Source organism: Bidens hawaiensis, unplaced genomic scaffold, assembly GCF_021521415.1.
Source record: "Bidens hawaiensis isolate Kalapana, Puna unplaced genomic scaffold, B.hawaiensis_p1.1 tig00088283_1, whole genome shotgun sequence".
Lineage (NCBI taxonomy): Eukaryota > Viridiplantae > Streptophyta > Magnoliopsida > Asterales > Asteraceae > Bidens > Bidens hawaiensis.
In genome coordinates, this window is record NW_027504334.1 from 1 (window position 1) to 19,983 (window position 19,983).

Sequence of the window (19,983 nt, forward strand, 5' to 3'; positions counted from 1 at the left end):
GCTAAGGTAATGCCGAAACACTCGTTTACGGGCTGTTTAAGTTAAGGTTGTGATGTGCACATTATTAGGCCTTGAAATTTTTCAGGGACTTCAGGGACCATGTCATTAAGTCTCTGTTAAAATTGGTAATTTTTCAACCATCCGAGAATATTTGGCGAATTTATTACCGAATTGGGACGTTTATTTGGGAAAAATAGTTAAAATACTTCAAAAATTATGAAATTTTTCAGGGAACTCAGATTTGATGTATTTTGATCACATATGAATTTTGGGATCATTTGGAGAAGTCTAAGGGTGTTTTATTCATTTGTGTTTATGTGAATTTTTATAGCCGAATTTGGGCTGAAAAGAATATTGCACGAGCTTTTTACATTCTAGAATTGATACAGGTTGTTTTGGGACATAAATTGAGTATACAGGAATTTTTGTGGAATTTTTGGAAATTTTTTGGAATAAACGGACAATTTTCAGGGAACTATAGCTAACAAAATGAATTTTTATAAATTAATAAATCAGTAAATAATTCCAAAAATATTTTTATAAAAAATCTACATATTTTAATTGATAAGTGGCTAAATTTTCGTAATTTAATGATTAACGGTTAATTAATTATGCTAACTTGAAGATTAAACAAATTCGGTTTTTTATAAAAACCGGCAAGTTCGCGACTAACGAACCTGCGGGAATATCAAAACACCAAGAGTGATCAAAAATCATATTTTTGGATTAATTAAGTAAAAACGAACCTTTCTATGAGAAACCTGGACAATCTGGATAGATTGTGCGCGTTTCTTCTCAAGTCAAACTGAATAAACGGAAACGGGCCCCGTAGCTAATCCGGGACCCCAATATGTGATTTTTGTTTATAACCTAATCATTTTATTAACCAATACATTTGTCCAAGCTTATTTCCCCATAACTGTTTTCTGAACGCATAAACGAACAACTTGGCCCAGCTAGGAAAACGAGAATCTGAGCCAAGTTCGGTTTTAAGTATTAGACATTGCACAACATCACAACCTAAGCCTATTGCCACTTTCTGGGCGTTCCAACTACACCCAGATTAGTTATACAGCCCAGTTTAGTATTGAGATTATAATAATATTAAAATATTAATATTATTATAATATTGATTATAGGAAACCGTGATTACAAGTTACACAAACCTCGAACCGACGTGCTACTGATTACCTACTAAACCGTGAGTTTCATGACCCCACTTTTTAAACAGTTTTACGAACTTTTCGGGTGAAAAGCATGTTTGATTATGTATACATATCTGAAATTTGTAATGATGTGAATTATCTAAGTGCTAACACACGAAAGTCCCCACGATCACAGTGATTAACTTCGAGCCGGTGGCTTGTGAAGGGTACTATTGGTTTGACAAACCCAAACGGAATCGGCCTGGTTTCCGTGTCACATAGCGCCGTTTGCACATGACCATATATATATATATATACAGGCTATGTAGTGTTAGACATAGCTACCGGGGCATGTTGTGGGCGGAAGGGGAGCCACAGTGGTTGATTGAGCGTGGGAAATGGATGCACGCAGCACATACAGTCAAGGCTTCACTGTAGCTTAGCATAATTACATCATATACATACATACATACATACTTATATCATGATTACAAGTGTTAACTTGTGAATATTCATAACTGTTTTCTTGAAACTCATGAAACTCACCAACTCCAGTAGTTGACCCGTTGTAAACTGCTTTTCAGGATTACCAAAGTTGGAATAAAGTGATGCCGTGCTATCTATTGTGGAACATGCTCGATGCTGTGTGAATAGATGCAAGGTTATTAGTACGAATAGAATGGTTTAACGAACGTATTTTGTTGTAACACCTAGTTTGAATACAAAGATATATCAATGTAATATAACGTAAATTAGTTTGTACTGTTTCTTTATAAACAATGTTGTTGATACCAGAGGTGTCTGTTACATTCCCGTTTTACGCTTCCGCATTGTGGTAGTCGGGGTGTGACATTAATGTTCCTTGAATTAAGATTTTTTGCACAATAATGGAAAATGATAGAAAAATTGGGGGTTATTTTTCAAAATTATTATATAATATGGGATAATAAAAATGGGAACATACTTAATTTGGGATGTGTCGGTAGGCTCAGCCTTGAGAATGAAAGGATAATTTGGTTATAGACTTAATTGAACTTTAAAATGCTTGGTTTTTAGTGGGAAACGCCTTTAGGGTTTTGTTTGTATAGCTAAGCCTGTGTAAGGACTGGAATGAAAGATTAGGCCATACTCAAGCCTTTTTATTAGATTTGATCACCAAAATATATTTTAATATGAATAGTCTATAGTACAATGGTTGGATAGGTTTAATGTTAGAGTATGCTAGATGGCTTGTGATATAAACATAAATGAAAATATTGCTAGTTAAGTGGTTAACACTTCATAGTCGTATGGTTTTATGGCCTTAAATCCTGTATTGATGGGATACTCCGGGGTTCAGAGACCATGGGTCGGTATGCGGTTTATCATCTGGGTATGCATAAATCCTAAGTGGATTTATGTATATTAAAAAAGCTTAAAAAGATCAAGCCCGCAGTTTATCTGACAATTCATAAGTCATTAAACATGATCACAAAAAGTGCTTTAAAAGTACAAATTCACTACTGACTTAATAATCCATGCTGTTAGTCATATGAGGTCCCTGTGCTCGCGTCTCATTACCATTAAGAAATTGACCACACGGGACACGTCATATGTAAGCCCTATAGATGAATTCGTGCCTACTCACCATGGTGATGGACTTCGGGGTATTGCTTGATAACGGGGGTATGTCATGTAGTGGAGGTTATTTACTAGTTGGTTACCTAATTGCACCTTAATCGTATCTAATGGCCATTTTGGTAGACTTTAGTTCTTAAGTTTAGGTTTTGGTTAGATAAAAATATCCAAGATTGTCTTAGCTATTACATATGGGCTTGAAAAATTGTATAAATGTGCAAAATTTTTATTGCCTAATTTTAAGGTTTAAGTAAAATTGGGGTGGTCTGGTTCGGTAAAACTATAATGAAGCATGGTAAGGCGGCTTCAGGGCTTTGAGGTGTGGGTTCCATTTTAATCATATGAACTAATAAAACTGTCACGCCTTATTTTTCCCGGTAAGTATTAAGGCATGGGTTTAAGTGGACAACAATATTGGCAATCGCGGTTTTTGTATTCCTTATGCTTAAATAAGATAATCTAAGAAGTATTTTGTAAAGATAATCTTTGATTCTGATTCAATTGCAAAGTCTTTTTCGGGACGAAAAAGGATAAGCGTGGGGATTGAAGGTTGGTAAAAGTTAGTTAGTTTTATATATTAATTAGTTAAATTTTAGGTAAATAATCGAACGAACTATGGTACTTCAAGTGTGTTTATGTGTTTTAGGAACTTGGAAGTTATGGAGTTTAACGAGGATATTTACGAGCTTGGAATGAAGATTTAGAAGTGAGAGATTGGAAGTGCACACATCACGAGGCATTAAAGAGAATAAAATAATTTTTCTGGTGAAATTGCATCTTCGTGCGACGCGAAGATGCAGGAGGGGCAACTTCACGATACGCGAAGTTGCAGAAACCAGGCCCGACTATTTTGTCCTTCGCGCGACGCGAAGGAGCAAGCCAAATCATCTTCGCGCGTCGCGAAGATGCTTAAGTCGGCCAAAGTTAGGGTTTTTCACTATATAAATAATTTTTCGACCCTATTCAAGAGATAACAACTTCCAGAGGCAGAATAGAGAGCCAACAGCAGTTTCCAATCATCCTGAAGCTTCTGGTTTGTCCTAAGATCTTATGTTCATCAAGAGAAGTACTTTAACAATTGTGTCGATGTCCGGCTAATCATCTGTGTTCGTTCTAGGCTAAGGTTTTGTGTGAAATTCTGTTAAAAACAGATTCTTATGCTTAATGAATAGAGCTTGATTGATTTTATATGAATTTGTCTTGCTTAATTAGTTATTTGGTTGATTAAGGTTTGTGTTTGCGATTATTGATTTGTGTAACGTTTGCTTGGTTGTTCATCAACATTTAGGGTTTAAGCACTTGTGTAATTGAACTAGAATTATCAAACCTTCTCATTGAGTTAGTTGTCCTAGACATAGAATTGGCAATTATGGAGTCCGGGTTCATTTGTGTCAACAATTCGGTTGAGTTATCGTTTGTCATCATAAATCAAACCAAAGGACTAGCAATTATTGCAAAACCAAAGACGAGAGAATTTGTGATTAACGTATGAAACACTTAACCCGAACCTAGAATGAATACTTTTTATTAATCCTTGTTTACAAATATTTTTAAGTAATTGTTTAGTTTTAATTAATTTTTTTTTCTGAAAACCGCTTGACATTGTCTGTCCGCATTTGTTCAATAATTAATTTAGTAATAGTAAATTAGCACTTTCCTTGAGTTCCTGTGGAGATGACTTTACTTACCCGTACTTATTATAGGTATTTAAGTCTTAAAATTAATTGTTTGAGTGGACCGCAACAACCTACGTCACCTCCTCAAAGACAACGCAATCATGGTTGTGTTTCTCGTTGACTACCTCCAGCTTCTAACAATCACCTCCCATGTTGTACCTCCCGACGAGTTTAAATGGGCAACACCTTTTAATACTCCTAGTACGCCAAACAATGGCCTTGAGTTTGGGTTCCCATTCACGATTGCATGCAAGGTCTACACTTTTGGTCCTTCACCGTTGGGCACAATAACACAACCATGCTCCCGTCCTTTCTTAGCCCAATCCTCCAACTCATTACGAGAATCAAAAAACTGAAACAAGTATAAGCTCATTTTTAATGCATGTTCAAAAAGAATAATAATAAGTTAAACAAAACATATTGTGTCATACATTATCCGTTTCATACGAAATTGTTGCCTCACATATGTACATAACATCATCATCATCATCATCATCATCTTCGCCTCCTTCGACGTCAGAGCCGTCAGTCTGGAATCGTATCCTAAATGTAATTTGGTACTGGTCATGACCGGGTACCGTGGGTCTTCTACTAGTAGCTGGTACGAAGACAAGGTTTCGTAATACGAACCTTCTACTGGTAACTGTTACAAAGACCGGGTTCCGTAGTACGGACCCTCTACCGGTAGCTCGTACGAAGACTGGGCTCCGTAATACAAACCCTTCTACCGGTAACTGGTACAACGGCTAACCGTAAAGCTGTTCTGGCGGTTGGACTTCGTATGTGTTCAACGTGTTGTTATCCTCTGACCATGAATGGTGACTGCCACCATATATGATATACCCCTGACAACATATCTTATTTAATAAATAACTAACGGCTACTACTATATTATATAAGTATACAACGAAGCCTGGTTCGAATTTGCTAAGCCTGACTGCTCATTATATGCATAGTCGGGCTCCTTGCTCAGGTCTGGAAGTGCATTAGAATTTGGTAAGCATGGCTGCTCCGACTAATTGTTATATGCATAACCTGGCTGCTTCTCGTAATAGTTTGGAAATAGATTTATCAAACCACAACATTTTCTTGTTTTGCGATGAAAGTGCCACGTAAAAATAGGGTTTTTTTTTTCCTACTCGGGTTATGTATGTGTGTTATGTGTTGTGTATGGGAAATAATATATAGAAAGGAGGCTCCATAGGCTAAAAAATCAACATTTACCCGATATGCCAAGTATAGAATATGAGCTGACCACCTGATTTGATTGTCACGGGTTGTTGTCCACCTTACACGCCCATCAGGACATAGGGTACAACATAAAAGACAACCCCACAATACGCTGCGTGTTGCTCTATACGCCACATAGTGAGAGGGTGTCTGTCAATTTTTTCAGATGTCCCTAGCACAACCCTTAATTAGCTCCTTAATAAAACTTAAAAGGATAAAAATATTAAAGATAACACATAATAAAATCGTAATGTCTTTTTTAAAGACACGTTTTCTTCGTGATATTAAATCAGAACCTTAGTGTTTAAATCTTTTCAACAAAGGAACCACAGAAATGCTTTCAATATTGCTTGCAACGAAACTAGAAATACAAAAATTTTAATATCCAGCCCAACTCAACGTGCCAGTCAAAACATCTTCAGGTGCATATTTGTATAGGTGTTTTCCTTTTACAATTACGCTTTTACTAAACTTATCAAAAAATAGAAGTTTAAGTTAAACTACCAAAAATAGTCATTTTAACAAGTAACCTTAAGCAATACTTTCACATTACTTGCAACGAAACTACAAATACGAAATAAAAATAAAAAAACAACCGATTATACACGTCCAGTTATTAGGACATAGGGCAGGTTTCTCTAATCATTCTACAATTTTGTTAAATACCAACTACATAGCAAATATAACAAACAAGATACATGCACAACATTTTATTTATACCAACTAATCTTGTGAAGAATTCCGTTTCTTGATGCTAAATTTTCAGAAACGATTGCACACCCGACTGAACTCTGCTTGTGAAGAAGGTTTCTAGCCTGCATAATAACCGTTTAAATGAATGATACCAGAGTTAATGGGTAAAATACCTACAACTCTACAAGTTGGTTGACAAAAAAACCCTCTTTTATTTTTATGAATAAAACGATTTCTAAGATTTTGTACAATATTCGACAAGTTTGACCGTTTTCAGATCAAACATAACGTGAATCTACTCATTTATAACTGAACAGGTCAAAACTGTCACTGCTATTTGATGCCGGAAAAGATGTATCACATCATACAAAAAGACACTACGGGTTCTAAACAGATAGCGTTCACGGATTGTCGAGTCCAACCGACAATCAATCAATCAATCATGCCCAGTAAAATCCCACCAACAGCAAAGCTATAAGTAGGGTCTGGGGAGGGTGGGATGTAGGCACACCGTACCTCTATCCAAAGGAATAGAGAGGTGGCTTCCAGAGAGACCCTCGGCTCTAAGTACATGTGAATGAAGCAAAATAAAGGAAATCAAAGTTTAACAGTTATATAAAAACTACTACTAATTATAATAATATTAATAATAAGATCACAGTTTAACAGCTATATAAAAGCTAATAATAATTATAATAATAATAATAATATATGTAAGGGAAATACCATTATGGTATGTGACCTAAATAAGTTAAGTCTAAGCCCTAAGGTATTCAATTCTCTCTAAAAATCCTTAACTTTAATTCTACTTCTCCACGAATTCCTATCCTCAACCATGTCCTCGGAGAGGTTTAGGTCTATCAAATCATGCCTAATCCTCTCATCCCAAGTCAATTTCGGTCGTCCTCTACCCCTCCTCCCCTCTATAGTAATGTTTTCTACGGATCTAACAGGATTCGTCGTCTGTCTTCTCTTTACATGTCCAAACCATCTCAATCTCCACTCTCTTATCTTGTCTGCTATGTTCGCCACCCCTAATCTCTCGCGAAACACACCGTTTATTATTCGGTCTAGCCTTGTGTGCCCACACATCCAACGTAGCATTCTCATTTCTGCTACCTCCATCTTCCGCACTTGTGCCTTTTTGATGGCCCAACAATCTGTTCTATATAGCATTGCAGGTCTAACTGCCACCCTATAGAATTTTCCCTTTAGTTTAGTAGGGAAACTCTTGTCGCACAATATACCTGTGGCTGCTTTCCATCTACACTATCCTACCTGAACTCGGTGGGTCACATCACTGTCTAATTCCCCATCGCTCTGTACAAATGATCCTAAATACTTGAACTTTGTTACCTGCGGGACCACCTGCCCTTCAATTGTGATCTGTGCGTCTTCATTGTCGTTTATCCCACCAAAATCACAGTGGAGGTACTCCGTCTTAGATCGGCTAATCTTTAAACCTTTTGTCTCTAAGGTTGTTCGCCACTCCTCAAGCCTCATGTTTAGATCTTGTTTTTTTCTCAGCAAGTAACACAATATCGTCAGCGAACATCATGCACCACGGGAGAGTCCCCTGAATCGACTTTGACAACTCATCCAAGACTACTGCAAAAAGAAACGGGCTCAACGCTGACCCCTGATGAAGACCTACCTCTACAGGAAAGAAATCAGTATCCCCCACTGGCGCACGGACACTTGTTTCACTCCTGGTATACATATCCATAATTATCTCTATGTATTTCCTAGGCACTCTTCTACCCTCCAAGCACTCCCAGAGCACCTGTCGTGGCACACCGTCGTAGGCCTTTTCTAGGTCAATAAACACCATATGTAGATCACGCTTCTTCTCCCTATACTTTTCCATTAATCTTCTTATAAGGTGTATTGCCTCTGTGGTGGAACGCCCCGGCATGAAGCCAAATTGGTTGACCGTAACCTGAGTTTCTCGTCTAAGTCTAACCTCAATCACTCTTTCCCATAGCTTTATAGTATGACTTAGTAGTTTTGATTCCTCGGTAGTTACCACAACATTGGGTGTCTCCTTTGTTCTTATAGATAGGAACTACAACGCTGCTCCTCCACTGGTCTGGCATCTTACCTGATTTGAGAATACTATTGAACAGAGTAGTTAACCACATGACTCCTTCCTCCCCCAGACACTTCCACACCTCGATGGGTATGTTGTCTGGGCCAACCGCCTTAGACCTTCCCATCCTCCTAAGTGCATCCTTCACCTCTTCTCGTGTGATCCGTCGGCAGTAGCAGTTATTCGATTGTTGTCGTTGAAAGTTTGTGTTGTCATGTTCTTCTTGGTAAGCTCTCCCATTGTTAAAAAGATTGTGGAAGTAGGTTTGCCATCTTAGCTTGATGTCCTGCTCCTTGACCAGTACATGCCCATCTGTATCCTTTATGAACTTCACCGGTCCTAGATCTTGCCTTCTACGCTCCCTGGCTTTGGCAATCTTAAACATAGCATGTTCCCCCTCTTTTGTTTCTAGACTTTCATACATCCGTTTAAAGGCCGCCTTCTTTGCTTCCGCCACTACCTTCTTCGCCTCTATCTTGGCCGTTTTGTAGTTGTCCCTCAATTTCACTCGCTCCTCCTCATTCGTGCACCTCATTAGCTCCCTAAAACATCCTTGTTTGTCCCTTATCTTGTCTTGCACTGCGTCATTCCACCACCAAGACTCCTTATGCCCACTTGGCTTTCCTGTTGTGACCCCGAGAGTCTCCTTTGCTACTTGAATGATCTTTGTCTCCATAGCTTCCCATATATGCGTTGAGTCCCCATTTAATCGAGCCCGCGTATGCAGTAAGAGTTTATCCTTAAACAGTAGGAGATTTTCGTCCTTCAAATTTCCCCATCGAATTCTCGGTGTACCTTTCTTCTCTCGAACAGTCAGCTTATTTATGAAGGCTATATCTGTCACTAGTAGTCGATGTTGAGTCACAACTGCCTCCCCAGGTATGACTTTGCAATCCTTCCACCGTCGGTCTCCTTGCCTCATCAAAAGGTAGTCAATTTGCATGTGGCGTCCGCCACTGCTAAAAGTGATTAAATGGGAATCTTGTTTCCTAAAATAAGAATTTATAATACCTAGGTCATGTGCCAACCGACACAAACCGAGAATTTAACATGAACACAGCCCGAACCCGAAAAACTGACACGTGAACTGAACTAGACGTGCATATTCGCGAGTTGACCCAAACAGGACCCATTTTCCCGAAAGTTTTTATTTTTTTTATTGTTTTCACATATTAATACTTAAATTTACATTTACACAACAAAAAGTAATATATATATATATATATATTCATATAAAACAATTACATTATAATCAAAAAATCTTATGTTAGTTTCCATTTTAGATTTTTGCATAAAATACGAGACCAATTTAATTTATTACATACAACGCATTTAAAAAAATAAAAACAAAAAAATGGGTTAATCGGGTCAACACGGCCAGTTTAGCTAGATAGGTTCGCAGGTTCGACCCAAAACTGACTTGAACGCATTTATACCAAAACCAAACCCAAACCCACGACATTCGTGCCAGGTACATGCATGTCAGAAATTCACACCCCTATTAGACACCCGTATATGTAAAAAAACACAAATCTTCAATGAAATGATTTACCTGGTGGAACATTTATAGTAAATAGTTTCAGGAGAGTTGTATGTTCTAGCGTTGGCAAACATCCTCCTTGCATCAGCAATAAACATCTCAAGTGTCACATAATATTGTTCCGACTCCACCCGTCTTGACATGGTCTTAAGATCTACAATCAGTTTAATATTCATTAGTGTTTAATTCATTTAAAAACACACCGACACATGGTTCACGCTAAGCCCCACGAGTTTCGATCTGGATCGTTCGTATTGAAACGCGGTACGACATCGCGATTCTGATCGTGCAATAGGCGTTCCAGAAAATTAGGTCAAAATTTGATGGCAATCGGTCAGAATTGGAGGACAATCGGTCAAAATTGAACCAAATTAGTCACGTGGAACAAGTACTTACCTCAATCTGAACAAAAATCAACCAAAATTAACATTATATTTGGTCCTCAAACTTGTATATTTATACATAAAAATATAAAATTAATAAAAGTAACATTATATATATATTTCTTTTTGAAAAATTACACTGTATCACATTCTATGGTACATCGTACCGAAGCGATTCGAAATGAGTCTGCCCCTGATCATACCGAACTTGAGACCTAGCGAATTGCGATCCCATTCCACGTTCCCATACCGAAGCGTACAGCTAATTATGTGACTGTGCTACACTCGATTATAATATTGGTCCATAAAGACTACATTATTACCATGTAATCCAATTTTTTAAATGACATGATTTAGGAGACGGCTTGTGAACAGTTCGTTTGACAGAACACGGACACGAATTTTCGTGTGGTAGCGTGTTTGTGAACCGTTCGTTTGTCCAACAAAAGCTTAACGGACGAATCGATCGGGTCGCTAAAAGCTCGAATCGATCAGAGCCTAAACTCGAGCCTAAAATTAAGCTTGTTTAACAAAAGAGTCTGAGCCCGAACTTCACTCATTGACCAAAAGAGGCCTTTTATTTATTTAATTGTTTTTATATGACAATTGTTTTGATATATAAAATTGAGATAAAATAACTAATTAATATATATCATGTTCTATATACAAAATATAGTTAAAATCTGTATAGACACCTATATAATAAATAAAAATGCATCTAATAAATGAACCAAGCCCAAGTCATGCTCGATCTTGAAAAACCACTAACAAGTTGAGCTCGAGCTTTAGAAATAGAGCTCAAAGTAGATCAAGCCTTGCCTTCTTTGCCTCTCAGTTTTTCATGTCTATATACTTCGTCATCCACCACCAAGACTCCTTATATTCTCTTATCCTTTCCATTGTGACCCTGAGTCTCCATTGCTACATCTGCAACGGTGGTTGCCATAATCTCATCCAGATGGCCTTTAATTGAAACACATCAATAATGCCGTTCAAATTTCCCCATCGAATCCTAGGTCCATTTTTCCTCTTCCCCTCCACCAACATATTTCTCATACATATATTCGTCACCTATGGACAATGTTGGGTCGCTACCGACACCCTAAAATAGCCCACCAACAGCGACCTACTTGCCTCATTAAAAGGGTATTAGATCTGCTTGTTATGCCTTGCGCTACTAAAAGTGATCAAATATGATTCTCTTTTCTTAAAGAATGAGTTAGACCAAGTTTATTATTTCCGGGCCCATGAGCCATACAAAGTCAAGAAGTTCCCTACCAATCTCATTCCTCCCACCACAGCATCCCATATCTTGTTCCGTTTTAGTCACGCCTGAGTTCTTTAACACCATGATCGTCGGATTTGGCAAGTAAGCCACCGTATCATAAAATTCCATATCTTGGAAAGTAGTTGCCGTAGCTAGCGTTGTGCCTGGTCAACACCTAATCTGATAGAAAAGTAGGATGCAAGAACAAGATGACGAGCTAGTGTTGCCAGAGAAAACGCCAGCCAATGGTCGACGCCTAGTAGAGCATAACAGTGGTGGGATGTCAAAAAACAACACCAAAATCCTGGCTGCCGGGTGGATGTGTTTTGAGTAAAACTGTAATAGCAACTAGTGATTTCCCACGCACAGCATTGCGCGGTGAATGCGTTCAATAAAACACGAGCGCTACAGCGGCGAGCCTACATGAATTTGGTCGGTACCGGCTATGTTCGTTACGGTACCGGAACTAAAACTAGAAATAAATTCGTCAAAGTAACATATTTTAAAAAAAACCAAAAAAAAAGTAGCGGCACTCAAATAGCTTATTATATAAAATAAAAAAACTTTTAACATATTTAAAACAACGTTTATTCAGTTAGTAAAACCTAGGTATTGACAAAACCCAAAGGTTGCAGCGATGAGTTAACGCGTATTTGGTCAGCATCGATTACGTTCGTCATTGTACCAGAATTAGAAACAAAAAATAATTTCGCCAAATATAAAGAGACTATTAACATATAAAAGAAATTAAAATATTAAAAATGATGCTTATTCGGTCAGTAAAACCCGGACGATGATAAAACTCGGGCGTTAAAACCCGAACTTTGATTAAGCCTGAGCGTTGTCAGTAAAACCCGGTGTCGGTAAAACCCAAGCGCTGTCAGTGAAATTCAAGTGTTAAAATCAGGATGTTGGTAAAACTCAAGCGTTGAAACCCCTGCGTTGGTAAGACCCAAGCGTTGAAACCCAGACATCAGTAAAACCCGAGCATTGCGGCACAAACAAAATTTTACTCTACACTAATCACAAAAAGAAAAAAAAGAAAGAAAAAATTCGGTACAAACAAAATTTAAAAAAAAACACATTTTGCAAAAAAAAAAAAGAAAAAAAACAACAAAAAATGTCGTGTGGCACCGACGTCTCTTTTGCTCTATAGTAATAATAATAAAGGTCGGAAAAGGCTAGAATAGCGTAGAGAGAGACGGGTTATTTGAGAAAAGGGGGATTACCAGTGAGTTTCCTAGTATGGGGCGGTGACCAATGTTAGTGGGTTGCCTAACGCCAGCCACCGCTCATCCCGAGTACCCTCGTTTCTTTCTACACTTTTCTAGACTTCTCCTGCCACCGCTTCCACTCCATAAACAAAGCCAAAGGCAACCGTCAGATCTGGTATTTCTTGCAAGGTTTTGCGCGGGAACCAAGATTTTGGTGTCATTTTTTGGCAACCAACCACCCCATGACACTAGCTCTGACCACTTTCTGCTACACCAAGTGTCGATCACTGGGTGGCATTTTACTGGTGACACTAGCTCGACCAGAAATGATAACCCCGCAACCTAGCTTCAATGACCCTACTCCGTACTTTTTTATTCTGGCAACATACTTGTCCTGACGGCCTGCTTTTCAAGATCCAACCACTTGCTCTAGACTAGTTGCGGAGACAGCTTAACTAATGTGTTTAAATTTACCCAATGTTCTATATTTAACAGTTATTATTATATACAAATTATGATAAAATGAAAATAATGTATATAACTGAAATATACATAAGAAAATAATTGAAAATGTATATAAATTAATTATTAATAATGCATGAGCCAAGCTTGAGCTCTAAGTTAAACAAGCCTAGTCGAGCTCAGACTTGTCCCGTTTACATCCCTATTTTTATGCATTTATTATAGGCTTTCGATAAACTTCAACACCCATTTGGCGTGTTCAGCTCTTTCTAATTTAACTGATTTTTAAGACTTATCGACTTTACTTATAGCCTATATTGACCCGTTCATCAAAAAAAAAGGGTCAAAATTGCCACCGATAGAATAAGGGGTGAAAAAAGGTAAGCAGAATGCTTTTTAAATAATGATCATAAATAGCAACAGGAAATATAGTATGCAAACAAAATGTGATTAAAATGTAATAATTAGACAGAATAATAATAATAGCATAATTACCCATGGGATCTCTAATGATGTCATAATAGTCGGGAACATCACGAACATCAACAGGTTCCTTAAAAGGCCAAGCATCAGCATGATCATGCAGTGCCTGCTTACAATAAATTATTTTGGTCATATTAGTTGGTTCCCTTTATACAATTAGTTCTATTATATATGATTACAAAAACTTATATAACTTAAACTAAAATCATGAACTTAAAAAAAAACAATTTAGGAGATTGTACACACTAAAGATTTGAACTTTACCCATTGTTGGAAGCCAAACAATTAGTGGTGTGCATGAAACCAAAAAAAACGACATAACTGAACCAACTCAAACACTACAGCTTGGTTTTATGTTTTTTTTTTCAAAAGCCAAATTTCCAGTTTGATTACGGTTTTGCATGTACCAAAGAAAAAAAAATGAACCTGTAAAAGCTGAAAAACGACTTTTGTTACTGGATTTACAGATTATAACTTTCATTTTTTGAATGTTAATTAATTTATAGAAAAATAATTAATGATGTTACTGGATTTAAGGATGATAACTTCCAAATGTGTATTAATAAATATATCAATGGTTAACAAGAAAATTTTGGGCCCAGTTTCATTAATTTGGGCCTCTTTTAGCCCAAGTTAATGAATTTGGCCCTGAAACTTTGGGCTAAACTGAAACTGAACCGAACCCATTGTGAAAACCAAAAACTAAATGACCCAGATTCACATTTTCGGTTTTTGGTTTCATTTTTAGCCCAAAACCGACCCATGAGCACCTCTACTACCAAACTAAGGGGGTGTTTGGGATTCCTTATTTTACCTCCTTATAACTTTTCAATAAGTTAATAAGTTACAAAAGTGTACTTATTAACTTTTCCCTCTCACATCAAAAGCAATCCCAAACACCTTATTCTTTTTCAAAAAGTTAATAAGTTATAAGTTGGTGAAAATAAGCAATCCCAAACACCCCCTAACTCATTGTGAAAACCAAAAACTAAATGACCCAGATTCACATTTTCGGTTTTTGGTTTCATTTTTAGCCCAAAACCGACCCATGAGCACCTCTACTACCAAACTAAGGGGGTGTTTGGGATTCCTTATTTTACCTCCTTATAACTTTTCAATAAGTTAATAAGTTACAAAAGTGTACTTATTAACTTTTCCCTCTCACATCAAAAGCAATCCCAAACACCTTATTCTTTTTCAAAAAGTTAATAAGTTATAAGTTGGTGAAAATAAGCAATCCCAAACACCCCCTAACTCCCAAATTGACCCATTTTACATAAACAGGTTTAAATAGCCACATGAAACTAAAACACATCAAGAATGCAACTTATATAAAAAATTTATGAGTTTGCAATGAAACTTATGGAAAAAAAATCAATCAATCATACACAGTAAAAAACTTTTGAACAAAAAACTTGCCTTTAAAATGGAGCGCATGAATCCGGTCAACTTTTGGTTTAAGGTACCATCTGGAGAAGCATTGAAATATTTAAAGCGAGAGTGTCCCCATTGATCAGGAGTCCACCCAGCTGTCCCTGTAATTTAATTAAGATTAAAACTAACAAAAAAAATCAAAACTAAAAATAATATCATCAAGAATTTATCACCAAATAAACTACAACCTAACTACAAGATCCACAAATCTTCAAAAACAGAAATATTAGGGCTGGAAATATGGATGGATTATGTTTGTGTCTGTTCGTTTCCCTTAATTATACGAACAATTATACAAACGAAGTTTTCTTGTTTAGGTTTTATTAAAAAAAATGACCATATACGTGTTAAGTTCGTTTGTTAATAGTATAAGCGACAAGTTCATGAAGGTAAACAAACACAAGCGAACATATATGATAGAACATGGATGCACGAACATAACCAAGTGAACACCGATTAAATGTAAACATGAGTGTCAATATGTTGGGCCTAAAATTTAATAAAACTGGACTAAATGGTAAGAGGTGATATATTAATTTAATAAACTGAACAAACAACTTAAAAGAACATCAACTAGCAAACAAGGCATGCGAGATCGTTCATTTAACTAAATCTTATAAATGGTTCCTTTAGAAAACAGAAGACTGATTAACATGTCACACGAAAACAGAAGAGAACAAAATAATAATAATAAATGTCACTAAAGATTAACACAAATTTAGCAAACTGTTAATAACAGCAAGGATTAATGAGCTTACTCAAACCAGGAATATCTTCAAGTTTACAAACCCGTTTTGGAATTCCAGCTTCTTTCTGAAAAAATAGTTGCAAAGTTAGCAATATCACCTTATAAAAAGAAGATTCCTATCTTAGCTGTCATCACAACTAATTTTGATAATCGCGACATTTGTAAATAGCTAAATAATGACATGCATTAGAAATTTTCCATCATTGGTAAAAAGAGTAAAAGCTCAAATGGGTAGAAGCGGGCCACAGTCGAGTTGAATTGACTATTAACCCGTTTAACCCAAATCAGCCCATTAATTAATTTACCATGAGCATACCTTTAGGAAATCAATACCGGGGTACACAATGTGACAATTTGAAAGCTCTCTTATCTTCTCATCAATTGCCTGAAACAAAAAATAAACCAAAAACAATATGTTGTTTTTCATTATTATCAAATGAATATTATTCAAGCCACGTAGCTTTACCTGCCTTTGACGGTGAATCATGATTGATAAATCAGTGTATGGAAGCTTTGGGTCAATTTTACATTCCATAAGAATACCTCCATCATAATCTTTTATATACCTATAATACCACATAGTTAAGATATCTTAAGAGACAGCCTATGAATTTTAATAAAGCTAAATAAGATGTGAGCTTTTTAAAATTTCATATATACATACCCATGCCACCGTTCTCTCTCCAAGTTAATATTTTTTGTAAAGCCCTGAAATGAACATACATATGTGTTAATTGGTTCGATAAATGATATTACTAAAATAAGAGCATCTTAAAAATTAAAATAGCCTTAACAATGTTACCAAAAAATTAAATATTATGTAACCTGTTTATTAAAATAGCCGACAGCATTGTTGTCTGCGTATGTTAAAAAATGAGTGAGCCCGTCCACATCTCGTGCATGTTGTTTTAAATGGTTCATTAGTCTAGTCCCATAACCCTTTACTTGTTCATCTGATGTGATTGCACAAAAAGCTATCTCTCCAAATTTTTGGCTAAAATGTCACACAAACAATAAAAAACCAAATTAAAAAGAAACAATATAACAAAAGCAATAAAAGATAGTAAACAAATGCACATATTTATCTCTAATGGGAGATATTAATCATATCATATCTTATGATAACACATGTAACACTTGTACCTGATATAAGGGCGGTATGTAATGCCACCAACAACAGTATTGTGTCTGATAACCATTACGGATTTGTGGCCTCTGCATCGATTTACATGTACAGTTCAAATATTATTAAAAGATGATGAAAAATAAATCTAGAAGCATTATTTCTGTATTATTAATAAGTTATTATTCAACCATTTTCTATGAAGAGCACATGCTAACAACATACCTATCCATCACAAGACGAACAATGTATTCTTTAGGCATGTTAGGTAGTTGCCTTGCAAAAATATTCTTCAGTCCAATTAACCTTTCAAAAATATGAATATTAGCGTAGCTGGTGCACTTAAAAACAATGTTAATATGTCCATCTATTAGACTAGTATTATTATTGTACATAACAAACACTAGTTTACAATTTACAAGGCACTTTATTTGAATGAACACATAAAACCAGAAGTCTTCTCATCTTATTTGTTTGATACGAAGAGAGAGTAAGGCTGTACTCGAAACAAACTGAACCGAACCGAACAAGTCCTTGTTCATGTTCGTCCGTTAAGCGTTTATCAAACAAGCAAACGGTTCACAAACACCTAACCAAACAAAATTTCTTGATCGTGTTTGTCAGTTAAGCGTTTATCAGACAAGCAAACGGTTCACAAACACCTAACCAAACAAAAGTTCTTGTTCGTGTTCGTTCGTTATGGAAATGAACTTGCTTGTGAATGGAGAATGGTTAGTGTCAACAGCAGTTTACCAAGTCTGCGTTGAAGTTGTTTTAACATTCATATTCATATGTTAATTGTACATATAAGTTAATCACATAATACTCATATACATTTTTCTTTTATAGTTAATAATTTGCTTAAATCCCTATGATAAGATTAGAAGAGTCGTTCGTTAACAAATATTAAAAAAAAGAAAGAAAAAACCTTTAACGAACAAACATTAACGAATGCGGACGCATTATCAAACTTTCTGAATGCACATAGTTGAACAAGCATCTCATGTTCGTTCATTTATTAAACGAACGAACATAAACAAAACAGTTCACTAAACGTTTGGTTGTTCACAGTCCTAAGAGAGAGAAGTTGATACCAAATCATATGCTCGTCAATTTTATCATTCGATACACATACAAACTTCAGTTTTCCTGTTTCCTCCTGCAAATATACCAACAACCTGCTTTACAAAATCCGTAACCACTAACCACAACATAAACGAAAACGCAAAATCACCAAAACAGAAACTACCTCTCTTTTCAAACTCTCCTCTCTGGCACAATAAGCTCCACTCGTCTGCAAATTCTCCGTAAATATACTCTTAACCGTATCCTCCTTCACCACCGCCCCATCTTTGGCTCCTTCAGCGGGCTCAACTTTGACGGAATTCTCGGTCTTGAGCTTGGTGTTGCGGCCAGCGTGATTCTCGAGGCGCGAGGCGGTGAAGTTGCGCATGGAGGAATCGTCGTACTCGTCCTCGTCATCGTCAACGACGTCCTCGAACTCTTCGGAGTCGTCGGAGTCGTTGCCGCCGCGGGCGCTGATGCTCTCGAGGTCGTCATTGGAGGTGAGGGCGCCGTCGAAGGAGGAGGGGAAGGGCGGCGCGTGGTCTTCAGCGGCGGTGAGTTTGCGCTTGTGGATGGATGACGTGGCGGAGGCGGAGGCCGAGTGGGAGGGTGATGGAGACTGTGAGCTTCGGGATCGGAGTGGTGCGGTTAAGTGAGACGAATTGGCATCCATTTTGGGGGAATTTGGGAATTAGGGTTTTCAAGTATTAACAGAAAACGGATGGGTATGATGATATCTTGCCCTTGTTTTGACCGTTACTTTAATTTAGGACCCGCAAGTTGGGTCACGAAAACACAGTTAGAATTAAAACAGGTCAATTGAAAAAAGGGTTAATCTGGTTTAAGTTGAAAGGAGTCGGGTCGAAACAGGTTTTGGGTTAGAACCGAATCGGGTTGGAAACGGGTTTCGGGTCAAAACAAGTTGACGTAAAACATGTTTTTTTTTAATTATTGTACATTCCACCTTTGTTTCTGGTTTAGGTGTTGGTTACGCTCGTGGCGTAGGTCACACGTGAATGCGAGTTACGCACATTTCCGTGCCAGTTATGCTTGCGGAGCCGGTTACACGTATCGGGTTCGGGAAATGCGCGTCTAGCGCAACGTAACGTGCGTAACCCAGCCCTAGTACGTGGTTAACCCAACGGTTTGTACAAGTACCCCATAAATATCTTTTTGTTTACCTTTGCACAAAGTACAATGAAAGAACCATTGCTCGAAATATTTTTAGGAAAGGATCGATTCAATTTGTATGATGTGTTAGATTTTCGCTTGAAGGTGACAATTGCAAAGCCCCTGGTGCGTAGGGAATAAGTATGAACTTGGTATCATACCATTATCGACCGTGCAATCCCAAATTTCCCGGTCTAAATTTTCAAAAAACTTGGTATCGGTACCGAAATATCTTGGTTCGGTGCCGGTATCATAGTAAAAAATTCGGTAAATACCAGTACATGTACCGATCGATACCGATCTTGATTTTCTTAAAACTTGGTATCGGTGCAGGTACCGAAATGCTTGTTCCGATACCGGCTCGATATCAATACCCGATGCCATATGCTCCTCCCTAATAGGGAACTTTTTTAGTTTGAATTTACATTAATATAACATCGTTTGACAATGTAACCTCATGAGTTTACATTATAAATTTAAGTATTGTTATTTATATTCACATGTGATTGCAACTTAGTATAAGTTCACACGTAATTGCAAATTAATAGTATCACGATATTCGTAATGGTTTCACATAGAAGTGAACACTCGTCATGTCGTTGCCACGTAAATGAAATCCCCCCCCCCCAATAAGAAAGTGTATA

General features: G+C 37.0%; 1 protein-coding gene across 1 annotated transcript; it reads right to left on the reverse strand.

Moving 5' to 3' along the window:
- Nucleotides 1-6,174: 6,174 nt before the first annotated feature.
- Nucleotides 6,175-18,842, reverse strand: LOC143607864 (histone acetyltransferase GCN5-like). Its single transcript, XM_077083148.1, has 14 exons — nucleotides 18,354-18,842; nucleotides 18,199-18,263; nucleotides 17,330-17,410; nucleotides 17,125-17,196; nucleotides 16,807-16,975; nucleotides 16,646-16,689; nucleotides 16,448-16,547; nucleotides 16,298-16,366; nucleotides 15,992-16,046; nucleotides 15,208-15,334; nucleotides 14,975-14,985; nucleotides 13,812-13,919; nucleotides 10,003-10,144; nucleotides 6,175-6,483 (listed from the first exon to the last, which is right to left on the reverse strand). The coding sequence occupies exons 1-14, from the start codon at nucleotides 18,840-18,842 to the stop codon at nucleotides 6,423-6,425; spliced, it is 1,593 nt and encodes a 530-aa protein (XP_076939263.1). The 3' UTR covers nucleotides 6,175-6,422.
- Nucleotides 18,843-19,983: the final 1,141 nt, after the last annotated feature.